The sequence below is a fragment of the Glandiceps talaboti genome, chromosome 14 (assembly GCF_964340395.1).
Source record: "Glandiceps talaboti chromosome 14, keGlaTala1.1, whole genome shotgun sequence".
Taxonomy (NCBI): domain Eukaryota; kingdom Metazoa; phylum Hemichordata; class Enteropneusta; family Spengelidae; genus Glandiceps; species Glandiceps talaboti.
This window is the reverse complement of record NC_135562.1, coordinates 4,254,615-4,282,186: the sequence shown is the minus strand read 5'-3', so window position 1 is coordinate 4,282,186 and position 27,572 is coordinate 4,254,615. Positions and strand designations below refer to the sequence as shown.

The 27,572-nt window shown below is 35.7% G+C and overlaps 2 protein-coding genes across 2 annotated transcripts; both read right to left on the bottom strand.

Moving 5' to 3' along the window:
* Positions 1-518: 518 nt before the first annotated feature.
* On the bottom strand, positions 519-13,695 carry LOC144445525 (digestive cysteine proteinase 1-like). Its single transcript, XM_078135114.1, has 10 exons — positions 13,621-13,695; positions 11,101-11,259; positions 10,099-10,271; positions 8,808-9,042; positions 8,177-8,375; positions 7,240-7,430; positions 6,555-6,646; positions 6,094-6,255; positions 5,332-5,521; positions 519-2,580 (listed from the first exon to the last, which is right to left on the bottom strand). Exons 1-10 carry the CDS (start codon positions 13,658-13,660, stop codon positions 2,396-2,398), a joined length of 1,626 nt encoding a protein of 541 aa, XP_077991240.1. The 5' UTR covers positions 13,661-13,695; the 3' UTR covers positions 519-2,395.
* A 960-nt stretch (positions 13,696-14,655) lies between these two features.
* On the bottom strand, positions 14,656-27,147 carry LOC144445672 (uncharacterized). The gene is made up of 17 exons (XM_078135308.1): positions 26,908-27,147; positions 26,013-26,081; positions 25,224-25,502; positions 24,419-24,565; positions 23,809-24,030; positions 23,323-23,473; positions 22,579-22,648; positions 22,218-22,360; positions 21,718-21,821; positions 21,011-21,156; positions 20,126-20,262; positions 19,474-19,657; positions 18,673-19,011; positions 17,660-17,805; positions 16,633-16,792; positions 16,100-16,249; positions 14,656-15,499 (listed from the first exon to the last, which is right to left on the bottom strand). Exons 1-17 carry the CDS (start codon positions 27,089-27,091, stop codon positions 15,185-15,187), a joined length of 2,946 nt encoding a protein of 981 aa, XP_077991434.1. The 5' UTR covers positions 27,092-27,147; the 3' UTR covers positions 14,656-15,184.
* Positions 27,148-27,572: the final 425 nt, after the last annotated feature.

The following is a 27,572-nucleotide window of genomic DNA, read 5'->3' as shown; positions in this document are numbered from 1 at the left end:
ATCTTTGTAATATACATTATTTTTATCCCATTGAGATTGTTTGATTACATTTTGTATTTTTACGTTTCTACTGAGATGTACAAAATTCAGTTACACTCTCCAGGAGTGTGTTGTGTACAATAAAAGTTGATGGACTGATAACTTTTGTGGTCGTACATCTGATAATTCATTCATTTGTCAAGAAGCCATATTCCAATATGGCCGACAAGATCTTGTAGTCCTCATTCCAATATGGCCGACAAGATCTCATTGATGTAGAGATTTTGTGTGACACATTCAAAGAGGGGCAACCTTACTTCTAGTAAGACATGGACAAAATTTATAGCATGGCGGATAACACGTACACAAATTGACATGTTAATTACTTTCTTGAAGTTTTGTTCATGAAATGCATCAACAACTTATATTGGAATAAAGTCTATTGTAGGCATATGTCCTGTTTCATGCAATGTACCAGATGATTGTCACAATTAACAAATCAGACAAACTTACAGTTGATTTGAATTTTGGTGAAAAAATGCAGATTTTATTGCTAATATGCAAGTATTATGCAAATCTTGTGACATGTCAGCCTCTGTTTCAGTGAAGACATAGTGTACACTATAGTAAGACAGAAAATAATAACATATGCAACCATGATTTCATCATGAGTGACTGTAATCTCATTGCAACCCTAGCAACTGTTACTACGGTGATGACCTTTTTCTTGTCCAATATTATTGAGTAAGAATTTGATAACAATTCTTAGTACCTGTAACAGTATTTTATTTCATAGTAGGTGTCAAATAGACCAAGAAGCTCAATTTATTCTAATGTGCACCTGTAGTACATGTGTAACACATGGAGCAGAAATTATACCGTCAATCAAAATTCAAAACTTGTGTTTGTATTTAATAGCAGTTTACTTCATGCTTGAGGTTCACAATGGAACAAGAAGGTTGATTTATTCTTACACGTGTTTATAATGCCCGAGTACGAGTATTTTGTGGAATGGAAGTCATGGTTTTGACCAAGAAATTGAATGAATATCAATAATATGATGCTCTTAGTGGATACAATTCTACCACAGGTATAATAACTTCATATTTGTATAGACACTCATTGTACATATTTTAGTGCATAATGCATACTTACAGTTAGTCTATTTAACATCTTAGACAAATCACAAATAAAGACATCAATATATTTATAGCCCTCGTATATTAATAATTCAGTGATGGTTTGACTATTTTTCAATGGTCAAAAATTGCAATAAAGGACAGTTGACTTGAAATAATATGTCTGGCTCGGCATCAAACATAGCTGGTATGGTATGCTGTGTCGCTCCGCCCTCCTCTCTCTCTGAGAGGGGTTGACTAATATGTGAGGGTACGCCGTCATGACACACCTTACAGACTACATCAAACACAGCTTTTCATCACCTGGCATGACGAAAATAATACCAGCATTACTACATTTTTTTTGCTTAAGTTACCATTATCTTAGTAGAATGTCAGCAAATTATATATATTGTAACAATGTATACCTTTTTCATACATGAAAGTGATTAAAATGTAACCAAAATGTAACAATTTAATGTAATTCAACAGAATGTAATTAAAATGTAACAATTGCACTTTAATTTTTGTTGCACCAGATGTTAAGATTTAGCAATGTTAGTAAGATATTTGTTGAGCCAGACGATAAAATGTAACAATGTTTTTTTAGATTTGTCTGTCAAGCCCGCCAATGATTTGCTTCAACCCAACTGTCTTCCATTGTAGCATAATAAAGTCTACTCGGACTATACAACCTTTGGGGTGAGAAGATGAAAAACATGAACAAAAACAAACAACACCACTTATTCAAATGTAAATGAAAAGTATAATGCAAGCATCTATGGCGATGACTATAGTCTTAACATTCCATTTCCATGGCAACTTGATTAACTAAAAGCAGTGCAGTGAAAGATATTTTCTAAATTTATTGAATATAGGAGTGATATTCACATCCATTAATTTCTTGATTGTGGGGTCAGTGACCGTTTGAAGGAACTGAATTCAGAGAGGTGTGACAGTAATCAATACTGTGAATTTTAGTGATACAAAAATAGTTTCTCCTTTATTGTTGTATTGCTAAAGATGAAAAAAATGAAGCAATTCCAGGACAATGGTTTTGGGTTTTTCGCCTTGAGGAAGATCACCAACCACCATGTTACTATAATGTATAATTTCCCAATAGCCCATGGTATTTCTACGGTTTGAATGAGGCACTGCAAGAGTTAAAGAGAGTAAAATTCTCAAAAGCCTGTAATTCATATATTTGTCAAATATTTTAAATTATCAGTGGAGCAGCTTATATGTGCCTGGTAATCTTCTGATTGTAACTACTGTTGCCATGGAAACCAGATACTGCTCTAGATGATGACGTATACTGCATCCGTGGCAACACCACAGTTGTTATCTTTCTGACTCATCAAGACATAGCCATTGTTACCCCAGTAGGTAGACCAGGAATTTTTCACCAACCAGTAATCTTGATTGTCCAAGTTACCATATCCAACTGCAAGGACAGAGTGATCAAGATCTTCTTCTTTGTTACCTAGCAACACGATGAAAGACAAAATATGTTAGAGATGCACTAGCTGTAACTGAAGTATTATTTTTGTGATCAGACAACCAACAATATTCACCAGAAATTATTAAAATACCAATATTTTGACACTGCACACATTAATCAGAGGTCAATTTCATTCATAAGTAGTGCAGTAACAGGTTGAAATTGTCATAATCTTGTTGGGGTCATGATTTTAGGGTGTGGTCCCAAAAATCAATTTGATTTATTGCTCTATATCATATGTACAGTTACACACATACATTTACCCACAGGTGATTCAATACCGTTCAGGACACACAATACACATTCTAACAAAGCAGTTTTTTCAAACAACTTCCGGTTTTAACTAGTGTAGTTTTAATGAAGAGTGATATCAAAAGTTTGGTAGTTTTAATCAATTCGATAATCTGTTTCAAAATTCACTCATGCATGCTGAGAGTGTAGGAAATGCAGTAGTCATATCACCAGTTTTGTAAAATTGGATTGTCCCAACTCACATGAATCAACATGTTAGTTAGACAAAAGGTGTTACATGTCAACATTGTATAGAATCAAGGTACTGCTGCTGTGGAAGCATATTGTGTACGCATATAGAATATATTGCAAGACTTTTGATGTATTTAATTTAATTTTGATGGTGGAGATGTTTGTCGTGTAAAAAGCAAGAATTTTGGAAAGAAGAGATATTGAACAAATGATGAGAAGAAATATTTTATATCAACCATAACAAGAAGAACAAAATATTGGAAGAGTTTGCCAATGCAGTGTAAGCTGTCTGTGTAAATATTTTGAAGCTCTTTCAAAGGGATATATATAAAAGTTGACCTTTGAAAAAAACAAAATCATGCCCAGAATACAGGGAATGCGGTAGTTATATCACCAGTTTTGTAAAATCAGATTGTTTCAACTCACAGGAACACACATTTCATTTCGACAGAAGGCGTATGTTACATGTCAAAAATGTCAACATTTCATGAATGATGAATATTAGTGAAGGACTAGTAATTACGAGTATTGTAAGTCAAGAAGAAAAAGGAGATGATCTTGAATATAGAGTCAATTCTGAACAAAAGGGCACTTTACATTGATTCTTGATGACAACTGTTGATAATTCAGGGTGGTATCACACAGATGTCTGACTTACAATAAGATGCATTTCAAAATATGAAATCTAAACATTTGCTATAACTTTGTGAGAGAAAATTTAAGTCTGTTCTCAATTAAAATCATGGAGAAGTAAGGGGTCACCTTATAAATTTTTCAAATAGCGGTCAAAATATTATGAAAATTATGCCATTTTAAAGTGCAATATGGTCATCAAACTAATACTGTTTTAATTCATTGAACGATAACAGATTGTTTATTTATTTGAAAACAAGATGATGAACCTCAAAATTTGTTTTCATCATTTTAAAAAGGACCAGGAAGAAGACTTTGTATGGCAAAGTTTGGAGGAAATGAAAGATGATTTTTGGTATATGGTAAAATGACTAACATTCACCATGTTCACATACTAGCCCCCATCTACATGTAGGTTGTTCTACCTGAGGTAGGATACATTTGTGTCTACACGTAGGAAGGTTACAGCGTAGATGTCACGCGTTCCGTCCTGACTGTACATAGGATGAAATAAGGAGGGTTTCATGAAACCTCTCAAAGTTGTCCTAAGTCAGGACGGTTTCAGGACGTGTTTGTGTCTACACGGGCTTCAAGCTATCCTGAATCCTACCTCAGGTAGGATATTGAGTGCAGTGTAGATGGGGCTACTGATGAGAAGATGGCATAAACCTACATCAGATTTAATCAATCTTATTTTGTATCAATGTATGTCAGATTGATAGTGTGAAAAGGAGAATATTTTTCAGCATCTACACAGCCAATTATAAATGTTTTAATTTCAATTCAATTTTACCACATCATAAAACAATGTTCTAATCAGAAGCTCCAGTGTAACAAATATGTTAGAGAGTTTGAAATGGGAACCATTAGCAGATAGGCGTCTAAATGCAAGGCTGATACTACTGTTCCAAATTGTAAATGAGGAGATAGCAATCACTAGAGACACTGATCTTCTAGCACTGGGTAGAAGAGGCCGTTTCAAGCACCTTGAGTTTAAAAACGAAGCTTATCAACACAGTTTCTTTCCTAAATCCATTAGCAACTTGAACTCACTCACTGACTCACTCACTGACTGACTGACTGACTGACTGACTGACTGACTGACTGACTGACTGACTCACTCACTCACTCACTCACTCACTCACTCACTCACTCACTCACTCACTCACTCACTCACCCACCCACCCACCCACCCACCCACCCACCCACCCACCCACCCACCCACCCACCCACTCACTCACTCACTCACTCACTCACTCACTCACTCACTCACTCACTCACTCACTCACTCACTCACGGTATGAAAGCCAGTCAGGGCACTGACACTTTCATGACTAAACGCCATAAACATTACTACTGGTTTTTTTGTGCATCCCCCCCCCCCCAGCTGTGATAACTGTAAGGAGATTAGCTGGTACTCAATAGATAAATACATCAGCAGCATTTTTAAACAAATCTGGATCTGGATCTGGATATATAATTGACACCACCTCCTTAGGAATATCATACCAATGGACTGATCCCAATGAAAGGGTTTAAATGAAATCTCTTGTTGTGTTTTTGATGGGAAGTCTGCTATTTGCATAAAGGTACTAATTGTCTTACAATATGACTTACCACACTGTGGATCGTAGTAGACACCATGAGAGTAGAAAGAGAAGGAAGGTCGAGATGCATCAATGCCAACTGTGACTGGTCCTTGTTTTGCAAGGGCTGCTTTAAGTGCTTTAAGGTCACCACTTGGGACGTTTGTATAATTGGATATAGTAGTAGCAATCACTGATGCATTGTAGTGGCAGATTCCATTCTATTGTGAAAATTAAAGCAAAAAACAACATTGGTATTAAACATAAATAGTATCTTTATTTCAACTTCAACTTATTTTATCATTAATTAAATTCTCCATGATGCAATGTCACTTCACGTATGTCTATTTGTATGTACATTTTTGTATGTCTGTCACGTATCACATGTCACGTATGTCTGTTTCTGTGACTACAGGTAACTATCAAAGAAAGAGTGTCTATATGCAGATCTATCATCAATATAGTAGTGCTTATCACTAGTCTATCCCATCAAGGTATCTATCCCTGTCTACTGACAGTCTATCCATGAATGTACCTATCTATAATGATAGTCTATCCATATATCTATCTGTCTATTTATAGTCTATCTCTGAATATGTCTCTCTCTATCAGAAATATATCCTTCACTGTACGTGTCTATGTGTCTATCATATCAAGTCTACATAATCTATCTATCAATGTATGTGTATACCTGTGTCTATCAACACTCCATTGTATCGCTATCTATCTAGGAATGCATCAATCTATCTATCATCTCTCTACTGTATGTGTCACTCAACTCTTCATGTCTTACCTGTCCCATGTACGGGCCATACTCATCTTCGCTAGCAATGCCTTTGTTGGCAATAATCCATTCATACGATCTGAAAGCTTCGCCGCCATAGCACCCATTATTACCATATCCCCAGGAGCAGTCCATCAAGTTTTGTTGTGACAATCTTAAAAGTTTGCCAGTCTACAATAAGAAGGAACACTGGACTAAGTAATATACATACTGTCTTGTAATACTGGGAAATGATTTTCTTTTTAAAGGAGGCAATCACATTTTACGGTGTAAACAGCGCCCTGAGTGGCCAAAGTACAGAATCTTTTGTCTTTGTGTTAAATGGAAAATGGTGTACATATTATACCATAGAAACACTTTGACTTAATCCAGCACAATCAAAATGGATCTTGAAATCATTGAATTCTGGCAAAACAACCTGTTTTCAACAAAAAGTTTAATAACTTAGATATACATGACTGATAACTTACCTTCAGGAAAAGAGCACCCTCAATAGCACCAGTTGAACCAAAACTCCAACAGGAACCACACACAGCTTGGTCCTTCACTTGTGTTACAGCACCTATTGTCATTCGAGTCAATGTCAGTACACAGAAAAGTGTTTACACATCTATGGTTTAAATATATAGCACAGCAAAGCAACAAATAGGTGGATCTGTTAACATACAGACAGACAAACGGACACAGACAGACAGACGGATGGAGACAGACAGACAGACAGACAGACAGACAGGCAGACAGACAGACGGATGGAGAGAGACAGACAGACAGACATACCATAGCAATGTAATAAGTGAATCTGGTAATGTACACACCATAGCAAAGCAACACATATCTAGGTGGATCTAACACACACACACACACACAAACACACACACACACACACACACACACACACACACACACACAGCATAGCAATGTGATAAATGTTTTATGTGAATTTGTTTACATACATATCAAAGCAATGCAAATTGTCAACTAAAAGGCATTGACATGATTATATCAGATTAATTTTTTATCCCTTTCCATCAGTAAATCAGACCTCTTCAGTTGTGAGAATTAGCGTAAAAAATTTACAAATTCCCACTCTGATTCATATGGTAATTTTCAAAAGTATGCTAATAAAAACATCACAATTAAAATTTCACTAATTACCTAGGATATTCCAGTCAATGGTGTCAGGAATATCATCTGTACGCATATTCTGATCAAAGGGAATGCCGTGGCGGGGACCTTTGGTGTAGCGGAATCCACGCATCATCTTACGTTCCTGTGGAGTTGTGTCTGCCAAATGATTGATGGCTAATTTGTAGGTAAGACCAGCTCGGTTCTGGGAATGGATGAATCTGTCAACACAACGGTGCAATGGTACTATTTTTTATTACAATACAGTGACTGTATGTGACAGGTACTAGTGATCTACTCAGATATGATGAAAACTGTGAAAAAAATCTAATAATTCTCACCTTCTTTGCGACTTTGATTCAGATATTCACTGACACTTGCAAACTTAATAATATACTGAACATAGTTATGTATATAATGTTGTATGTGTTATTGACATCAGGAAAGCCAAGTTTGATTGAATTACATATTGAATAGTGAATGTGCATATATGTAGATATATGTGTGTATAATGTATGCATGTATGTATGTCTGTACATGTGTGTGCGTCTATGTATGTATGTATGTATGTATTTATGTATGTATGTATGTATGTATTTATGTACATGTATGTATGTGTATGTGTGTGTATTTGTTTGAGTGTATGTATGCACATACGTATGTATATATGTATGTATGTATGTATGTATAAGTGAGTATGTGTGGAGGATTTATTGAACTAATTAAATTTGGGTGTAAGAATGTCTTTAGAAGACTTCTAAGGTAAGAGGTCAGGGTGGGTTATGAATGTACTAGCAAACTGTAAACGCCTTACCTGAAAAATAATATGGTCTGACGTGTATTTCTGAAATTGGGGATATTTTATATTGAACTGGACAGCTAGCGTCAATGCATACATGTTCACTGTCTTATATATATATAGAATACAATCACATTTTTCAATATTCAGTAAAATACCTCACGATACCTGACATTATTGGTGAAGTGCATCTTTCGGAGTTCATGTTCTTGTTCATCCTCATACTGGTGGCCATGTTTATCTTTGAAGTCTTCAAAGAGCTGGTGTACTCTGTTTTCAAGGTGTGGTTCTATCATTTCAGGTAGAGGGTTTACAGCTATGTGATATTCAAATCCTGGACCAGGGAAATCTCCACACTTACTTTTATCTGAATAAATTAGTATACTAAATTTAGTACTGAAAATTTATACTCACATAGTCGACAAATTTCTTTGAAGTTAGTGGATACACTATTGCATCATGGGAACATAGGTGTGTACATGTATTAGATGGACAATGAATATTCATAAATCTTAAGTGCTTATTACCTTCAGATAAAGTCATGAATATTCATTGTTCAACTGATACATATGTATACCTCTACTAAGTCCCATGATGCAACAGAAAACACTGCTAGAGAAATAGAGTTTCATATCTTGGCAACCAGGCAAAATTAATTTGATGTGAAATCATGAAATGACTTTCCAGAATCCAAAGTTTATGAAAATACCTTTATTTCCTGGAGTGGCATTCCCTTTTAAAAACAAACTGGAGTGGCGTTCCCTTTTAAAAACAAACTCTCATTGAGAGCTATCCTTACCTGATATTTCAAACACCTTGGTATCAATTGTTTGTGTGTCAAAATATATATAGTCTACATAGTACTTGTCAAAGTGTGATCCTAACAGACTATCAAACCCCATCATTTCATACTGTACTGGTTTATTGCTACCAGGAAGGACATACATAGTATAGGTGCTTGTTTTATTGAATTTTGTAACACCCATCACCCACGAATCCACCACTATACCACGCACTATGCTTTTTCCTTGATTCTGAAAAAAATGTGAGGGAAGTGATTACATGTATGTATATCTGGCAACACATGTAAGTGTATGTTCTACCGAAATAATGAAATGTGAAATTTACAAAATAAAATGATACATTGTCAAGTTAATTACTGTATATTGCTAATTTGTATGCAGAAACTGATGCAGACGATGTTTGTTCATGACCCAAAGACCGTTTACTGTTGTTTTTTGTTTTTTTTGGTTTTTTTTGTATATATAGTGCAATTGCGAACAATGGCCACTTCAGGAATAAATGACAAAGAGATCTCCTAAATAGCCAAACAAATTGGTTTGCTGCTGCTCAGAATAACAAAAAATGTAAGATGGCAAGGAATTTAAATTTGTGATCATTATAAGCCTTTAAAGGCCCATGTCAGTTTGGGATTAAGATCTAGGTGGGAAAAACAGTTACTGAAAAAGTTGGGCCTGAACAAAAGAACGGTCTGATCAAATCCTAACATCTACAATCGTCAGATCATATTGCCCTCTAGTGGTCAGCTGTAACTATGGAATTTGTCATTCTGATGAGGATTGTAGACAAAGAGAGATTGAAAGCTACCAACTTTAAACTGCTTGTGCATCATATCCTTTGTAAATCATTTAGTCTACCAAGCTTTTGAACAGTTTTTGGTGAAATCCTGATTGTTCTACTGATAAGGTAGTGCATGAGATAACCTGGGATTGAATTATGGGTCTTTAAAACGACTTACAACCCATAACACTAAAGTAAAGCATTTTCTGTATGTACCACAAGCATATATAGCATTCATATCAACTGTACAAGAATACTGTTTCATTTGCTAATTGACCACATTAGAAAGCTAGGCCACATGCTAGGCTTGTAAATAAACCAATTGATTGAGTATACTTTTACACTTGATATGAATGCTATAAACAAGTGTAGCACATAGAGAAAGTACTTTACTTCACTGTTACTCTTTGTAATATGTTTTGCAAAGCTAAAGCAACTGCGGACATTCCAATTGTCCATGACTTGTTGACTAATATCCAATTTATATATAGTAATACACATAAACTTACAGTAAAACCAGTGAGATCAGGCAATGCAGTTTGTGGTAATACAGGCATCTCCTTTTCACCTTTCATAACAACACATGCTGCAGCCGCTTGACTGCCATTCATTACCATTGGAGTAATGACGTATGTTGAACCATAGTCTCCATCATTGCCAAGTAGGTAGGTTTTATCTAAACCTGGTGAAAAACAGTGAAAATGATCAGATTTAAAGTGGCCATATGGATGAGAATTTGGTATTTATTTTGGATTTTTATTTGATAAAACAGCTTCACCATGTTTTTCTACTTGAAAAAATAATGCAAAAGAACATATACCAAGTCCATGTTCATAACTCAATACATTGCAAAGAGATGCACAAAGTGTAAAAAGTTTGTTATTGTACGTACAATAACAAACATTTTACACATTGTTTAATGTTTTGACGTTTATTGAGATGTGAACATGGACTTGGTATATATTATTTCACATTATTTTTTCAAGTAGAAAAACATGGTGAAGCTGTTTTATCAAATAAAAATCCAAAATAAATACCAAATTCTCATCCATATGGCCACTTTAATTAGTAGTGATAAAAAGTGGAGATGATGAAATTTACTCAAAAATGGTAAATCATTACTTTGATTGACTATTTGTGATGGTGGATTGTCCTGTATCTGAGGGATCGGGAGTGGGCTTTCAGAATGTAGCCTTTTGTCCTTGTGTGGTATTGATGAATGTGTATCTTCAGTTGTTATAAGTTCAGAAAGGTAGGCTGGTACTAACACATTCATAACATGTTTATTGAAATGGTTTGCCAGTCAAAAGTGATTCTGACGAAAGTAACATATTCAGACATTTTGAGCCCGAATTGGATATAGATAGCTAAGCAAGATCAATTTGTTTCTAGAAATCTTAGAGTGGAGTATGGCACCTTCTTGTCTATCATTTAACTAATTTGACTTTAACTGACTGAGAACAAAACACATTGATCTCTACCAAATGACAGTATATCTGTAATGTACATACCACCATAGAAATCAATACGACTGTTGCCAAGGGTTACATTGTAGTAGATCTCAAATGGTTCTTCTAATTCAGCATATGGAAGTCTTAGTGTTCCCTTGGCATGGTAGGCTGCAGGGAATACAGGTGGATTATCCTTAACAGGACCACCTACAGCAAAACCTGGAAAAACATGGAAAAACAACATTTTTGTTATTCCTTATATTTCCCTTTTGTGTTTGGAAAAAGGAAAGGAATAATGATTAACATGATGACTTTGTTCTATTGATATGACCTAGATTTGAAAGGAATATTGCATCATTTTAACTTCAATAGTCTACACTTTCCTGATGTGTTAGGGTGCCCTGCCATATCATATAAGACCATGGGGGACATCCCTCCTTCTGTTCTCTGATAAAGGAATGGGATGCAAGGTCATAAGTTGTATAATTATTGGCTAAATATTAAATGCATTACATTACGCAAAGCATAATTTTAAAAAATTTTTTTACATTTTAAACTTCGTGACAATAATTTTATGAAGATTTCGGATATTTAGATATTAATTCCCAACATTTTTTTTTCGCTCAGCCAAGGAAAATATGAGTAACCTAGGGAGTCTTTGTCACTATGAGTAACCTAGGGAGTCTTTGTCACTATGAGTTGATAGACAAGTAGTGACAACTATTTTTGAGTGAAACGCAATTCAAGTTATAACCTAAATTATCTCAGATGATAACTATAGATAACTAAGTAATGCATTGAAACTTGTAATCATGTTCTCCCTTGTTATGGGGGAGTGGTTGACTGATATGGTGTGGAGAATGGGAGGGGGGGGGGGATGGCATGACTGCAAGATATTATATACTTCTGTTGTTAACCCCTTGTACTTCTACATCAAAAATGATTGTGACCAGGCCACCAGCCTCAATAGTATGCTTGATAACCAACCTGATAGACATTGTCTCCACATAGGCTATGAAATCAGTGTCAGTAATACAAATTGAGTATTTTGGCCATACCTCATGGTCTGCAAACATGGGGAATTACCAGCATGAAATCAGCTTATCTGCTTTTAGTATGACACATTTCCAAACTCACATTTCCGTATATTACTGACAAAGGCCACACCTTGTCACATCCTAGTCGTGTAATGTGACACATCAACATAATACAGATTATATCATGTGATTTATTCAAGCAATGGTAATATACTAAATTTGAATTACTGTGTTTGTAGAATGTGAGAAAAGACCACTTGCCAGGTTTAAACCATATCCTGCCCTCTATGGGGGCAAGGCTTCCTACATCCGTATTTATCATCAATGAACTCTCTTAGTGTATAGTATATGTAGTTTATTTATTTTCATTTGCATAATCAAACAAATTGGAAATAATGTAAACTTGGATTTCATTTTGACCAATCAATTCTTTTGTATGATTTCCCAATAAGGAGATACCTTGCATAGTAATACAGGCAATAAATGACAAAACTCATGTCAGTAGACCTAATTACTGTATACAGATAGAAAGGAATTGTTGCATTTTGTAGGTAATAGGTCAACTAATCAATCAATCAATCAATCAATCAATCAATCAATCAATCAATCAATCAATCAATCAATCAATCACCCAACTAATTGTCTAACAAACCAACCAACCAACCAACCAACCAACCTACCAACAAATTAATCAACCTATAATCATTCAATCATAATTAATCCATCCCTCCCTCCATCCGTCCATCCACCCACCCACCCACTCATGCTTCTAACTCTGTGCCTTGACTTTTTGCAATTAATGATGTCTTTCTTATGTACCATACCCTACTTCCTGGTAGTATGAGTTGAGTAAATAACTGAAGAATTGAATTGAATGGAGATATACCCGTGGGTATATTATGGTTCAATAGAGATATGATTTATATTGAATGCATATACAAAATAAAAATACAATCTCTAAGTTCCCGTTTTCTACAGAGCATGCACGTTTTGAAACTTGGACTTCGGTGAGAATTGCACACTTTTAATTGTGATTTTCAACTTTGCAAAAATGCCAATGGTGATAATCAAACAATATGGTTTTGACGTCACGTGCTCCATCATCTCACTAGCGGTCAGGACTTCAGTATATAATGTACATGCAATGCGCATCATAAAACGTGTCGGCAAACTGATCGAAGTTCTGTCATTAATCCATTTATCTGAAGTGCTTAACAAGTGTTAAGATTATGTTTACGATCGCACGCCCCCTAGCCACCGGAGAGTGTCAGGAACACAGGCACTCGAATCAATGTGTATGATTTAAAAAAAAAATGTATAGCTAATATTCATATACATTTTTCCTCCGCGAATCATACAGATTGATTCGAGTGCCTGTGGTGTCAGGAAGACAATGCAATGCCACGAATGGATAATATTATATTGCAAACGAACAACTTAAATTTTTTGTAACCCGTTTCGTTGTTTCAAACACTTTTCGCACAACTAATGTCATATTTAGTAAGTGAATAAATATATGGTTTTAGAAAAAGAAATATCTCACCTGTACAGAGGAGAGCGACACAGACCAACTCGCGAAACATGATTACTGTGAGTGGAGCATGTGACTTGAGTTGAAAGGTCACACCCAACTAACTTGTATCACATGACAGTCATGCATAGTACTTTTCCACTCAGTAAGCTCTCTTAAAACAGTCGCTGAGGGCTCCCATACAATTTGATTCAGACCAGAGCAGATAATTCAAAGTTGTACAATGGGTACGAAATAACATTGAGAAATTGCATTTAAAGTAACATTGAAAACGCATACTTTACTCTATTTTATCTTACTTGTGAGTGAGTGAGTGAGTGTGTGTGTGTGTGTAGGGGGGGGGGGGGGGTGAATTTCAAGCGAAATCTATTACTATCACTGACAAGTTACTTAGGGTTAAAAGTCCGGCCACACATATGCTGTGTAGAAGTGAACAAATATATAACATGAACGCAGGTTATCTGATGTAATTTTCAAGTTGTTAATTTTTCAACTATTGATACTATATTTGAAGCGTAAGTGCTGTTTTTATAACTTCCATAAACCACAGGAAATGCAATTGTTATAAAGGTCACACAAGGTCGTGACCCAGAAGGACATCACTCTGCAGCATCTTTTCTATATGGCCTGGAGATTTGGTTCATATATAAGTAGTACATGAACATCTTCTTAATTTAATATTATTTTCCAGGAGATTTAGGAACACATTATTTGTTTAAATTCAATGGAAAACATGTTAATAAAAGTTAATTTTCAGGAATTATATAGGCTATACTGTAGTTAAGTTATAATCAGTGAAATGGTGAAATAGCAAAATATTTATTTTGCTATTTTTCCATTTTTGAACCAAATCTCAAAGCCATATTATAATAAAGATATAATACAAGCCTATAGTCTAGGGAATGTGGAAGCCATTATAGCATGGCATTACTTCTAAATAGCATATACTACACACAGAAGAACACACAGACACATTCATAACTTTCAACTTTATATATTTTATTATGTACAAATCTTTGAACAGCAAATATCATACAAGAATCATCTCATCATTTCTTTATCTACACTCTTCATTTTTAGCTCGATTACAAATTTCTGATAATTTTCAAAAAGTTCAACGACGTCATGATTCTAAAAATAGACCAAATATAAAGATGTATATTTCATACACATACATATAAACTTCACATCATTATCAATGGCATTACATTTGAAATCTATCTATGGATGGAATGGCAATCATCATCATCAGTTTACTGTTTTTGCAGCAAAATGGTTACATACGCATAATATGGACGGCTTCATGACCAAGCAATAGCCAGTGTTCTCTTTCACTGCATCAAATAATCTCTACCATACACGGTTTATATTCTGAGCTAGCTTATAAATACAAAGTCATTTTTGCACTTAGGAGTGTAATGTTCACGAATTTTAAAATGTATATTTTTTTTTTCAACTGAGTAAATATCCAGTTTCTTGTCATTTTTACTGAGCAAACACTGAAATAAATATTTGACTGTACACTTCGTTTACAAAGGGATATAGACATAAAGCCATTCTATGTTATCATTTCCAGCTATGTAGTAAGTGTCCTCTTGAGGGCAGGCTTCAGGATAGGTTCTTTCTTGGCAACTGTAGGATCACTGCCTTCAAATAGAGCTGATCTAGCGGCTGTGGTCACCATTTGTGCTGCAGTGCCATCAATTTGATCATTCAGAAACCTAGCAATGGTACTGATGGCATCATTCATGTCGACTTGTAGGTAGTGAATTCGTTCTCCGTTCTTTTCAGATATGGCCTTGTATTTAGCTAACTCCGCTTGGTTGTAAAGTCCTCTGATTTTATAGTACATTGCCAATGCTGCATGTAGTCTGGTTTGTAAGCCATTCAACTAGGGATAGAAGATAACAAAAATAATCATTAGGGTGCATAGAAATGGAGAAAAAATGATGATAAAGACAGACATGGATGGACAGACAGACAGACAGACAGACAAACAGGCCGACATCATCATAGCATAACCTCCCCTTACAGGAGGTAAAAACATTTAGATACAAGTGGTTCTTTTGGTTCACATGATATTTGTGAAAGTTGTAGCTATAACTTGTAGAGGCAGTGAGACCTGCCTTTATAAATCTCTGGCAAAATTGGGAAGGTTGTTGTGATTGGAGTCAGGATAGCTGAATACTGAGTCAAGTGGTTAGCTTGTAATCTGTACAATGCTCATTTGATCCTTACGCTGCCATATATTTCTGATTGGCCCTAGTTCTTCATTAAGATATGAACCACCATTGTATCCATATCAACCAAGCTGTGAAAATGGGTACCTGGTAGGATAAAAATCAACAATGTGAAGGATGTCATCCTGTGTGCTTAGTGGGACATAGATTATATGTGATCTAGATCTTATAAAGTTGTACTATTATTGGTCTGTACCAGGGAAGTACCATGTATCAATGACAGCTAAAATATGACAAAGTAACTGATTTACCTGTTTGTGGTCTTTCAGACTGGCTTCGTATTTGATCCTGTCATCAAACTCTGACAGGACTTTATCTTTAGTAGCTAGCTGCTTTTCCTGTAGTAATCTGTATTCGTGAGCTAACACTTTGTTTTCTTTCAGTTTCTTTTCTAGTTTTGCCTGTACGTAAATATGGGAGAATTAGTCATTAGTACCAAAAACAAAGCATTTTAAATATTCTCAGTGGAAAGGACATGTTTGTGATAAGCTCTACAAGTTAAAAATTAATTTTCTGCAGTAAACACAATGATGCACCCCATTCGGCATTGAGTAGTCGATGGCAGCCAATCGGGTTAACTGTTTGAAGGCAAACTAAAATATATGTGTTTCAATGATTTTCTTTCAAGGCAGTTGATGGAGCAATATGTATCAAAGTCATAACGTCTTAATTAACTAAAATATCCTTGGTCTTCTAAGTATCATGTCTGTTTTTATATGTCATTTTTCTATCTTATTTATATTTGGTAAAGTTGATATCTTTCTATTAACTGAACTGTTCTCACCTCTAGATCATTAAGTACTATAGCTCTGTCATTTAAATGCTTGTCGTGTTCTAAAGACATGTCATCACTTCTCTTCAATACAGCATCCAGGGAGTGTTTTAGGTCTTCCTGCATTTTTTGTCCTGTTTCTAACTGTATGGTTACTTCCTCTAACTCCTCACTACAAAGAAAATCACAGAAAATGGCGATGAGTGGTCGTGACTATCACAACAATTAAAGAATCATTCTGAAGGACTGATATCACTTCACTGTCTTGACAAGTGTTAGCAATTGTTTGTTAGTTATCTGAGTCTGAGGACATGGATGACTTTGTAGAAGGATCCTCCGTAACAGTTCTGATGCCATCAAGAGTAAGGCCAGTGTCAGAGATTTTAATAATAACCCCCCCCCCCCCCCCCCCCATTGCCTCTTAAAAATGTGGGTAGTGACTATATACCCCCACCCCACCCTCATCAAAGTGACTATTGCCCAAACAATGATGATTGAGGATGAGCATGGTTATCAGTCACCCTCTACCTCCCCTTATTCCCTCATAAATGGACTGCTGCCCAAACAATAGTGAAGTGAACACTGATAATCAACAATAGTAGGATCTCTTGTCTGCCTATTAGGTGTTGGACAAAATTTGTTTAAAGTAACTTATGCTAGTTCTTTGATTTAATATCCAGAATTTAGTATACCTTATCAGGGGTGAACAAATCCACTGGTCCTGGGTCCGGGACTAGCGATTTTGTTGGGCCATGGGTGGACCACACAAATTTTACCTTGTCTGGTCCATCGGACCAGTACCTTACTGTTAATAACTATAATGTTAAAAAGTCATCTGAATATACAGGTTCATAGGTAAGATTTAATGTTTCACATTAGCGGGACCTGGGACCACTAATTCTTTCAGCAGGACCATTGGATTTTCTACGGCACTGGTCTGGGGACCACCAGTTCACAAAATGATTTGTTCACCCCTGCTTATCGAATAATGACAGCAGATTAATAACAAATAAGTCATAGGCAGTCTAATGAGACTTACGCCAATTCTTTGATTTGATCTTCTGTATTCTGTATAACTTTATTCATAATGACAGCTGACGATTCCATCTCCTCCATTTTTTTACCAATTACTTCAGTTCTATGCTGCATGTAATCTAGTCTTTTACTTTTATTCAGGAGCTCCGTCTGAAAATGAAACAAAAAATTTGATAAATAAATACCACTTTTTTTTTGTAAATAATAAAAGTTCACAGATTTTGTATTGTTTGTAATGGTTGTGAAAAATTGTAGAGGTAAAAGAAACTGTTGCTGATATGTCATCATCCCTTTTTGAAATCACTTTCAGAAAGAAGTGCCACAAGAGGGCGTCCCATATAAATCATAAAGAAGAGTGAGGACTATAAAATATATACCAGAACATGAAGTCAACAAAATGTGGCTAAAACAGTTCTGTGAGTTCCTAAAAAATTACATGATTAGAAACTAAATGTTGCTGTGAAATATTTATTCAAGGAATCACTGGATTTTCTCAAATGAGTGCTCAACAGTCATGTTCCTCACTTCTTGGCCTGAAATAGTTGCTTCTGAACAGCACTCCTAGTAGCCAAACTGTACAATCTTTTGTCTTTCTGGAAACTAGAATATGCAGCATACATAATTCAAATGATGTAATATTAAAGTGGCCATATGGATGAGAATTTGTTATTTATTTTGGATTTTTATTTGATAAAACAGCTTCACTATGTTTTTCTACTTGGAAAAATAATGCGAAATAACATATACCAAGTCCATGTTCACATCTCAATAAACGGCAAAACATTAAACAATGTGTAAAATGTTTGTTATTGTACGTACAATAACAAACTTTTTACACTTTGTGCATCTTTTTGCAATGTTTTGAGTTATGAACATGGACTTAGTATATGTTCTTTCGCATTATTTTTTCATGTAGAAAAACATAGTGAAGCTGTTTTATTAAATAAAAATCCAAAATAAATACCAAATTCTCATCCATATGGCCACTTTAACATCAAAGAAAACATTATTTGCTACCTTTAAGTTAGCATGTCTTGGTTCTAATTCTTGTCTCTTCCTTGTAAGTCGTTCTTCAGTATCTGTGTGTCTTTTCTTCAAGTTGTTAATGTTTTCATCAAAGTTGTTGATTCGTTTTTGTTTATCGGCGTGCATCTTTCTCAAATGTTCTACTTGTTTCAAGACATGGCTGACAACTTTGTCAGTTTCACTAGCCTTTCTTGATACTTTCATCTTCTTTTTCTTGGCGTCCAATTGTAGTTTTTGGAGCTCAGCAGTGTCAGAAGCGATTCTTGCTTGAAGCACTGTTCTAGAGTGTTGTTCATCTTTTAGTTGTTTCTTCAAGGCATCAGCTGTAGTCTGTGAAACGATAGTGAGTAAAGTACGGTGGTAAATAGGACACACACATGAGCAAAACATCCACATTAATTCTTTTTTGACCCAATTATATCTGTACTACGGAGTTATGACGGTTAAATGGTTAGAGTGACTGGCTTGCAATCTTTATGTAGCAGGTTTGAGTCTTGCCATTGCCATTTGTTTCTGAATGGCTAAAGTCCCTGGGCAAGATTTGAACCACAATTGTGCCTCCGTCAACCCAGCTGTATATTCAGGAATCTGGTAGGACAAAGTTTGCAATGTGAATGCTTTAAACCTTGCACTTAGAGAAGCTGCATTGGATTGTGTTCTCCCCAGGGATTTGAAGTATAACTGCATGTTGTGCCATTAGAGGTCTGTACCAATGGTAATAATTGTAAAACACTGTGAGCACAGTATGGGGAAGCTCTATATAAAAAACTACCAGTATTATTAGCACTGTACCTTTAGTTGATCTTCACTGCCTTGTATATTTTCTTCTTCCTTCATAACTTTTTCTCTAATAGCTCTATTGATAGTGTCAACTTTCTTGTGTTCATCTAGAGTTACTGACAATTGCTGTTCCACTTTGCCCATCTCCTTTTTAATCCTCTCCATATTCTTAACATCAGAATTTCTCTGTTTGTCACTGAAAGTTGAATGATAGATATACAGGTGTGTTAAGAGATAACCGATATCTGTTTATCACTGAAAGATATGACACTAATAATCCAGCCTACAGTTTTACTAAGATAGACACAAACCGAATCCATTGTTCTTCAATGTGGTAGATTACACAAGTGGGTAATGCAGTTCCTCTGTTGTGAGATTCTAATCACCCTGTGATCAACATACAATGTAGTGTAAACATTGGAAGTCCCAAAACAGCACTGCAAGTTCATTTAACTCTAAATAAACTAGTTTTCAGAGACACTTCCCTACTGAGACTATAAATAAACCAATGTCCATTCAATAACTTTTCACTGTTGTATCAACATGTTGCAACAATAGTTTAGTTTGTGTCTATATTCGAAAACCAAAGGCTTAACTACCACAGTTCATATTTTGTACGTGAATCAGATGACTCCAACACATTTACATTTAAAGTATAACATACCAACTAAAAAGTTTTTCTTCGATATCCTCGATTTCCATTTTCATTTCTCTGTTATTTTGCTGTGTTTCTCTGAGATCGGTCAGTGTTGTCTGGGCTTCAAGTTCCATTTCACGATTCTCTCTATGCAGTGCTAGTTGCTGTGTGGATAAAATAAGAAAAAACATTTGGTGGTCTACAATCAAGTATGAAATATAATATATGCCATATTCTGGTTACTGAATTCCGACCGTTTCATATTCTGAGAGTCATCCCAGTTTTGGCGAATTGAGAACTAAAATTTGGTAATGGCCACTGATCATATGGCAATGCATAATGCTGTCAACAAAGTGTGTGTCACAGAACCATGTGTGTTCTTAAAAGAGCATTAGAGTAGTCGTTGGGCATGCTTTGATGATGGTAGTTGATAATAAAACATCACAGTGAGAACAGCCCAGAGATTGAGTCGTAAATTCATGTCTGCTCACTTTACATTAAAAGACTCAACTATTCTGGTCCTCACTTCAGTACAGCTACAGTAGTCTAGCTGTTAGACACTTGGGCTATTCAGCTTACTCTAAAAGTAACCTTCTGTTGCTTTCCTATCAGCTTTATTCGGCAATTCCAAAGTACAGATCCCAGGTCTCACTACAAGACTAAGGCTGAAGCTAACATTGCTAGCACTTGTGTAAGTGGAGTGTGCCAAATTCAATTGGCACTCATGTGACAGGGAAGTCTGTAAGGTATGCCGTGATAGAGCGCCCTCACACACCAGTCAACCCCACAAGTGCAGAAAGACACAACATATCTTACAGTCAAGCAACATGTGTTCTGTTATAATATTGCAGATATGAAATTCTAGCTTGTCAGATGACAAGACATAAATAGTAACAAAAAAAAGATGCTTACCCTTGTTTGTTTCTCTGAAGACATTTTATGATTTTCATCTGCCAGTTTCCGGTGTTCAAATTCTGCTTCAACTATCTTCTCTTTGACTTGCTTCATCTTTTTACCCTGTAGTTTCTCAGCAGCTTTGGCATTCTCATTTTTAGTTTCTAGAAATATGAAAGACAGATGTAGAAAATTTCATTTCTAAAACAAAAACTATTTGATACAGACTTGCAACCTAGCATAGTATCATTTCTGTAAGCCACAAGACTGTAAAGTTCACCGTATTACATTTTTCTCTTGCACTGTTTCCTTTTGGTTACATGTCATACTACTCTGCTAATAGAGGTCTTGATTTACTAAGATAGACACAAACTGAAACTATCATTGTTCAATGTGGTAAATTATAGCCGCGAAATTACAGTGGGTAATAGCTGTGTCTTTTATGTGTGATTTTAATCACCCTGTGATCGAGATAGTGTAAATATTGGAAGTCCCCACAATGTACACTGCTAGCACAGGGAAGTCAACAGATATGCCACCCTACTGTGAGTACAATTAAACCAACATCTATTCAACAACTTATATAGACGTGACACAATAATAGTGTTACTTTGTTTCTATCTTAGTAAACCAAGACCTTGATTGCCAGAGTAATATATGTCTAAGTACACTTGATACTTACTAGTAAATCATCTATTGTTTTGATATAGAAACTGACTTCTTACCTAGTACAACTTGTTCCTGTGCATTGTCTAGTAGCTTTCGTCGACTCATATCACTTTGTTGTGTATAGGAGGCAAAGGTTTTCCTGGCTTCATCTAACTCATTGCTGTAAAACAAGAAGTAAGACAGTTAGTGAACATTGTGGACTGAACTAGAGTGATTTGACTTTTCATATGCTAAGGTGTCATTTTATATCTATACAGTCTAGAAACATGTCTTACCTGATCTACTCAATTCCTAAGGGACAAAGGCAGGGATCTCTCAATTTGTTTTCTAATATGTCTGTCTGTCTGTATATGTGTATTTTTGAAAGTAATTCCATGTCTGTCTGTCTGTCTGTCTCTGTCTGTCAAGATCGATCTATCTGTCTGCCTTCTTTTCTGTTATCTTGAATTGTCTGTCTGTGTCTGTCTGTCTGTCTGTCTGTCTGTCTGTCTGTCTGCATATCTTTTTGTGGTTCTGGTTATGTTTCTCTTTCTGTAATTTGAAAGAAAATTCTCACCTTATTTCATGCAATGCCTGTCTGACTGTATCTAATTCCTTTTTTATATGTTCTCTTTCCATTTCAGCTTTCCCATGAGCCTCTGCTGACTTGGCTTCCGTTTGTTTTAATTTCTGCAATGTTTTCTCCAATTCTTCTGTAGTCTGTATGTTAAAACGTAACACTTAGGTTGTGATCATAGACAGTGGAGGGAAAATGCACAAGATCAACTTGATGTTTTTCTGAAATCGCAGGTGATGTAAAAATCATGCAAATGAATCTCCGGAACCCAGTTTATGAAAATGTCTATTTCCTGACTGGTGAGGCTAATGTTGGATTTGGGGATTACAACATTCTGAAAACTAATTTTTTAGAGTCTTACCTGTAGTTGTGCTTGTTGTATTTTATGCATGGCTTCCAATTCAAGTTCCAATTTCTCTTCAACTAAAGGCCTGTTAAACAACACAGATGTATCAAATTACAGTGACTTACATGTCTGTATCATTGATTACATGTACTTGCATGGATGTGTATAAATACTTTTTCAGTGTTTACAGTGCATTGAAATATCAGAATGATTATTACAAATGAGGATGTGAAAGTTCAGCCGCTGAAAAACAACACAAACAAAAGTGAAAATACTCTAAGTTAGAAATTGTGTTTGATGGGATTCTGTTAAATCAACAGTCTCCCTTGTACTGCCTGCCTGTGATGAAACATAGTAAGATTGGTTGTGAAGAGACTCATTGAAAGAGAGATACTAAAAAGAGGTGAGTAAAGTCAGAATAAATAGGTGCTTACAGTCAAACCAACAACAAGATACAATTAATGGGTGAATTTCAATAATGAAAAGTCTAACTTTCCAAATTATAAAATACACCACTGTTTTTGCTAAGGGTGGTAAGTAGGTAAATTATATCAGGGTTCCCATGTCATTTTACCTGGGTTCCCAAACAAAATTCCATAGAATCTATGGGGAAACACTGCCATTTTTACCCCTTAAATTTCTGTTATCGGGGTCCCCCAACCTTAACAAAAACACTGTACAGTTCACCATATTCATTGCATAATAGATTATTGTTAATAAACACCACATTTCATTTTGTAGTGATTTGACAAGACTTACGAGTGTGTTTTAACAAAACTGATGTCTTCTTGTAATCTTGAGTTGAGGACTTCAGCAATTTCCACCTTACTTCGTACTCTGGCTTCTTGTCTTCCCCTGTATGCACAGTGCCATTGTAGTTCACTGATGTCCAATGCACACGCTTCATGCTCTAAGGGTGAGACAAAGCAGAATGGAGTTTGTTTAATTCATTATCATACCATACACAAACCAAGTTGTACTCATTAGAACAGACAGTACAGAATTTATGCTCCAGTTACAAACACTGTGTCATTAGTCATTAGTGGGGGTGATGGAGTATCTGGTTCAATTCCCATTGCTGCCCTGAACTCCCTGGCTTAAATACAAATCTATTGAAACAAATAAGTTTCATGTTTGGGGGTTTGGCCATATTCTTTTACCGAATACAACCTACCCTGAACTCCCTAGCTTCATGCATATATTTGCCAAATTGTAGAATTGATCCACTGTTCTACACTGACCCACCTTGCTGTACAGCCAATGGTAATTCATACATTCGTTTTTCTGCTAGTTTATCAATCCTGGCACTAAGCATTGCACTTCTTTTCTTTTCCTCTTCTAGCATACTTTGTGAATCTCCTCTGTCAGTTTCAAGTCTCCCCAATAACACAACAACCTCATCAATCACATCTTCAGCACCAAGCTTAGGGACCTCTTCCTCCTCAATAAAAGATTCAATATCTGTTTCTGGAAAGTTAAAAAAAATAAATATATATATATCAGCTTTTATGTTATATACCAAATGATAGAGGGACTGTGGTTGTACCTATAATTCACTGCTTGATAAATTGTACTTTCCAGATCACAAATGTCTATCATTTCCGATTCAGTTTCCATACTAGACTGTAAGATACACCATTATGTTCAGCCCAATCAGGCTTCTAAACCCCAATGAGTGCTGGCTGACAGCGTGGCATGAATGTCTGTATATACAGATTATGAGTGTTGGCTGATAGCATGGCATGAATGTCTGTATATTATTACAGACTATTTCCATACACAAACACTGAAGATGCTCTGTGCCAAATTTCATTTAATACCATGTCTATAATACATGTAAATGTTTATACATTACCTTGTGGCATGAGTGCACCCTGACCAAGTATTGCCAAGCCTTGATCACTTCCACCATACTGTTGAAAAGTGTCCTCTACCGTCATTGCTGAACTAGATTCTGTGCTTGCAGAGGTTGGAGCAAATCGTATATGACGTCTCCCTGGCACTGTATGAGGATATACATAAATATTGATTATGAAATATATTTATGAAATGATAGTTTTCATCAAAAAAATTAAATCAACAAAGATGACTTCTTTTCTGTGCATGCTTTGACATTCCAATTTAGTGCATGGAACTCAGTAATCACGGTGTGTCTGACATTGTGGAATGTACACAAGTCAATATATAGTGTCCAGGACCCCATTAGTCACAATGTGTCTGATATCATGAAATGTACACAATAATTAGTGTTCACTGGACTCCAGTAACCGCAGTGTGTCTGATATCATGAAATGTACACAGTTCACTGGACTCCAGTAATCACAGTGGGTCTCATACCATGGTATGGGACAGTCAAGCCCAATCTGTGGTATGAACTATACACATTGTTCACTAGACCCACAGTGTGTCTGAGACTATCAACTGTACACACACTGCAGTGTTTGAAGACTCCTATTATGATCACAGTGTGTCTCAGACCATCATCAACTGTACACACTGCAGTGTTCGAAGGCTTCTACTATCAGTGTTTTTGAGACCATGAAATGAGATATATATTTGATCAAAACTCCTACAAGCAATTGCACAGTGCATCACAGCATATCAAGTCACATCACAACTAATGATATCAAATTAAATAATGTGTAAAGAACTGTTCTTACCTATTCCCTTGTGTCCTGTCATTGCTGTCGGAACTCTAGATGCACCATCATCTTTGATACTAACACGAGCACTGGTGGCTCTACTACTGGTAGATTTATGACTAAGTATCTCCATTTCTACATCTCTAGACCAATCTTCTAATCTATCTTGTAATGACTCTATATGATCTATGGCTCTAATAATACTGACTGACATCGGTTTCTTGAAATACAATGTTTTACGCTTGAATATCATGTCTTGAAGGCGTGGCCATCCTGGTGGCAGAGGGAATAATTCGTCTGGAAGATGAAACATGAAAATTAAGATGTCTTGAAGATGTGTTGTAAGTTAACAGAAATGTCATTTATAGAGGAGATATAATGTGGAAAGGCTTAAATAATTTTATTGATATCAACAAAGTTCTTAATGACAGAACTGCAGGGACGCCCTCACCAGATGTGAGGAGAAGCCTACATGTACATAAGCAGAAGAGTTTGCCGACACTTGAGATCATGCAATGCACTGAGGAACACTGATAAGAACCAGTATACTTCAGATCTATGTACCATGATAGTATTCCACTATTCAGCACGTCTGACCAGGTAGGATATCAGTCTTTTGCTGAGTATTTTCACTCATACTTGCACTAAGTTGCAGTTTTCTGCTGCACTTTTACCCGCTACATTCATGAAACAGCAGTTGCAGAGAACACCAAGCATACTCCTGTAAATGCCCAGAGTATACCACTTAAGTTAGCAATAGCACTCTCTTATGTCACATGGGACTCAGTCATAGTCTTGTATTCTTACCTTGTTTTTCGCCACTGTAATCATCTTCACTATGTTTTCCAAAGTCCTTGGTGTCTGACAAAGCAGATGCTAATATAATAAAAAGTGGAGACACATACATGTATGTATCCATTAGCAAATTCATGGTACTTTGGTGGATAGCATATATGTGTGTTTGCTTTACAAAACTATAAATATAGTATCATACACATAAACATGTCTACAGTAGCCCTTTAAAATGAGTCTTACATCACATGATATATCCTATTTTGAAAGTACTTATAGATGTATTACACAAAATAGATACTTTGCTACAATCTTTGTAGACTAGCACTAATTTCCAGATTTTTTGAAATAATCAAAATAACATATATTTTACCATGCACAATCAAAATTTAACAAAAAATATGGAATTTATACCCCGGTTGTTCTATGTCACAGCAATGCGCGCGTATGTCATTACAATGCGTGTCTATGTCACTAGTTCTGCTGCGCTCAAAATATGAAACATTCAAAATTGCCATTACTTTCCGCAATTTTTTTGTTGTATTTCTGGTGCTGCTTTAATTATATTATTCTTCAAAATTTTCATTCAGCTGGAAAATATGAATGACCTAAGGTTTTTTTTTTCAATACTCGCCTACCAAATTGTAGTGACAAAGCCCCTTTAGGCTACTCGTATTTTCCTTGGTTGAACAAAGAAAAACATTAGGGAATAACATTTAATTATTATAACTAATATATTGTGTTTCTCTGTTGCATTTATCATGACTTCCTACTTAAAAAATCAATAGAAAACAAAATATGCCAAGTCCTCATTGTATGTAGTTTTTACATTTTTAAGGACAGCAGTTATCCATTTAGTCTGTAAGGTATGTCAGGTTCTTACACCTACTTTACAATATAGTATACTTACTCATTTTACTATATGATGTGGCTGTTGGTGATCCTTTTGTTATATTTGAGAATCTCTCTACATCTGACATAGAGCCAGCCTTGGACTGTGAAGTCACTTCACTCCTGAGATCCATACTGACAGTGTTCAGCCTCTCCCTGGTAGGGAGAGTGCTTTGTGGTAAACTTCCTGATACAGTCGGCATTGTGGGACTACATCACTAGTGTGTTGATATTTGTAAACTTATCAAATATCTAGATTAACCTGCAGAAGAAATTGTAAAAGGGAAACATATAAGAATAAAGCAATAGGCGTGTAATTTACAGTTACATCTTGGATATTTAAAAAAAAAAAAGCTTTGTTAGATATAACATAGACCCATGTTGGTGGAGAGTCTATGGATGATGACTCGTATCTTGTACAATCATAGCCCCTCCACCAAATGGTACAATGTACACCTTGAAGAGTATTGAATCACTTGTAAGGAAACCTAACTGTATGTATACAAATAAGTAAGACAACGATTACGAACTAGTCAAATATTATTTCCTTTCTTCCATGTTTTGGTATTTAATAATCATAAATTATAGTGTGTTTCTTGTATAAGTACCCGTGTATCTGCACGTTAGTAGACGTAGTGTACAATACAAAACGACATTGACTGATCTGTGTTGTTGTTTATTTGA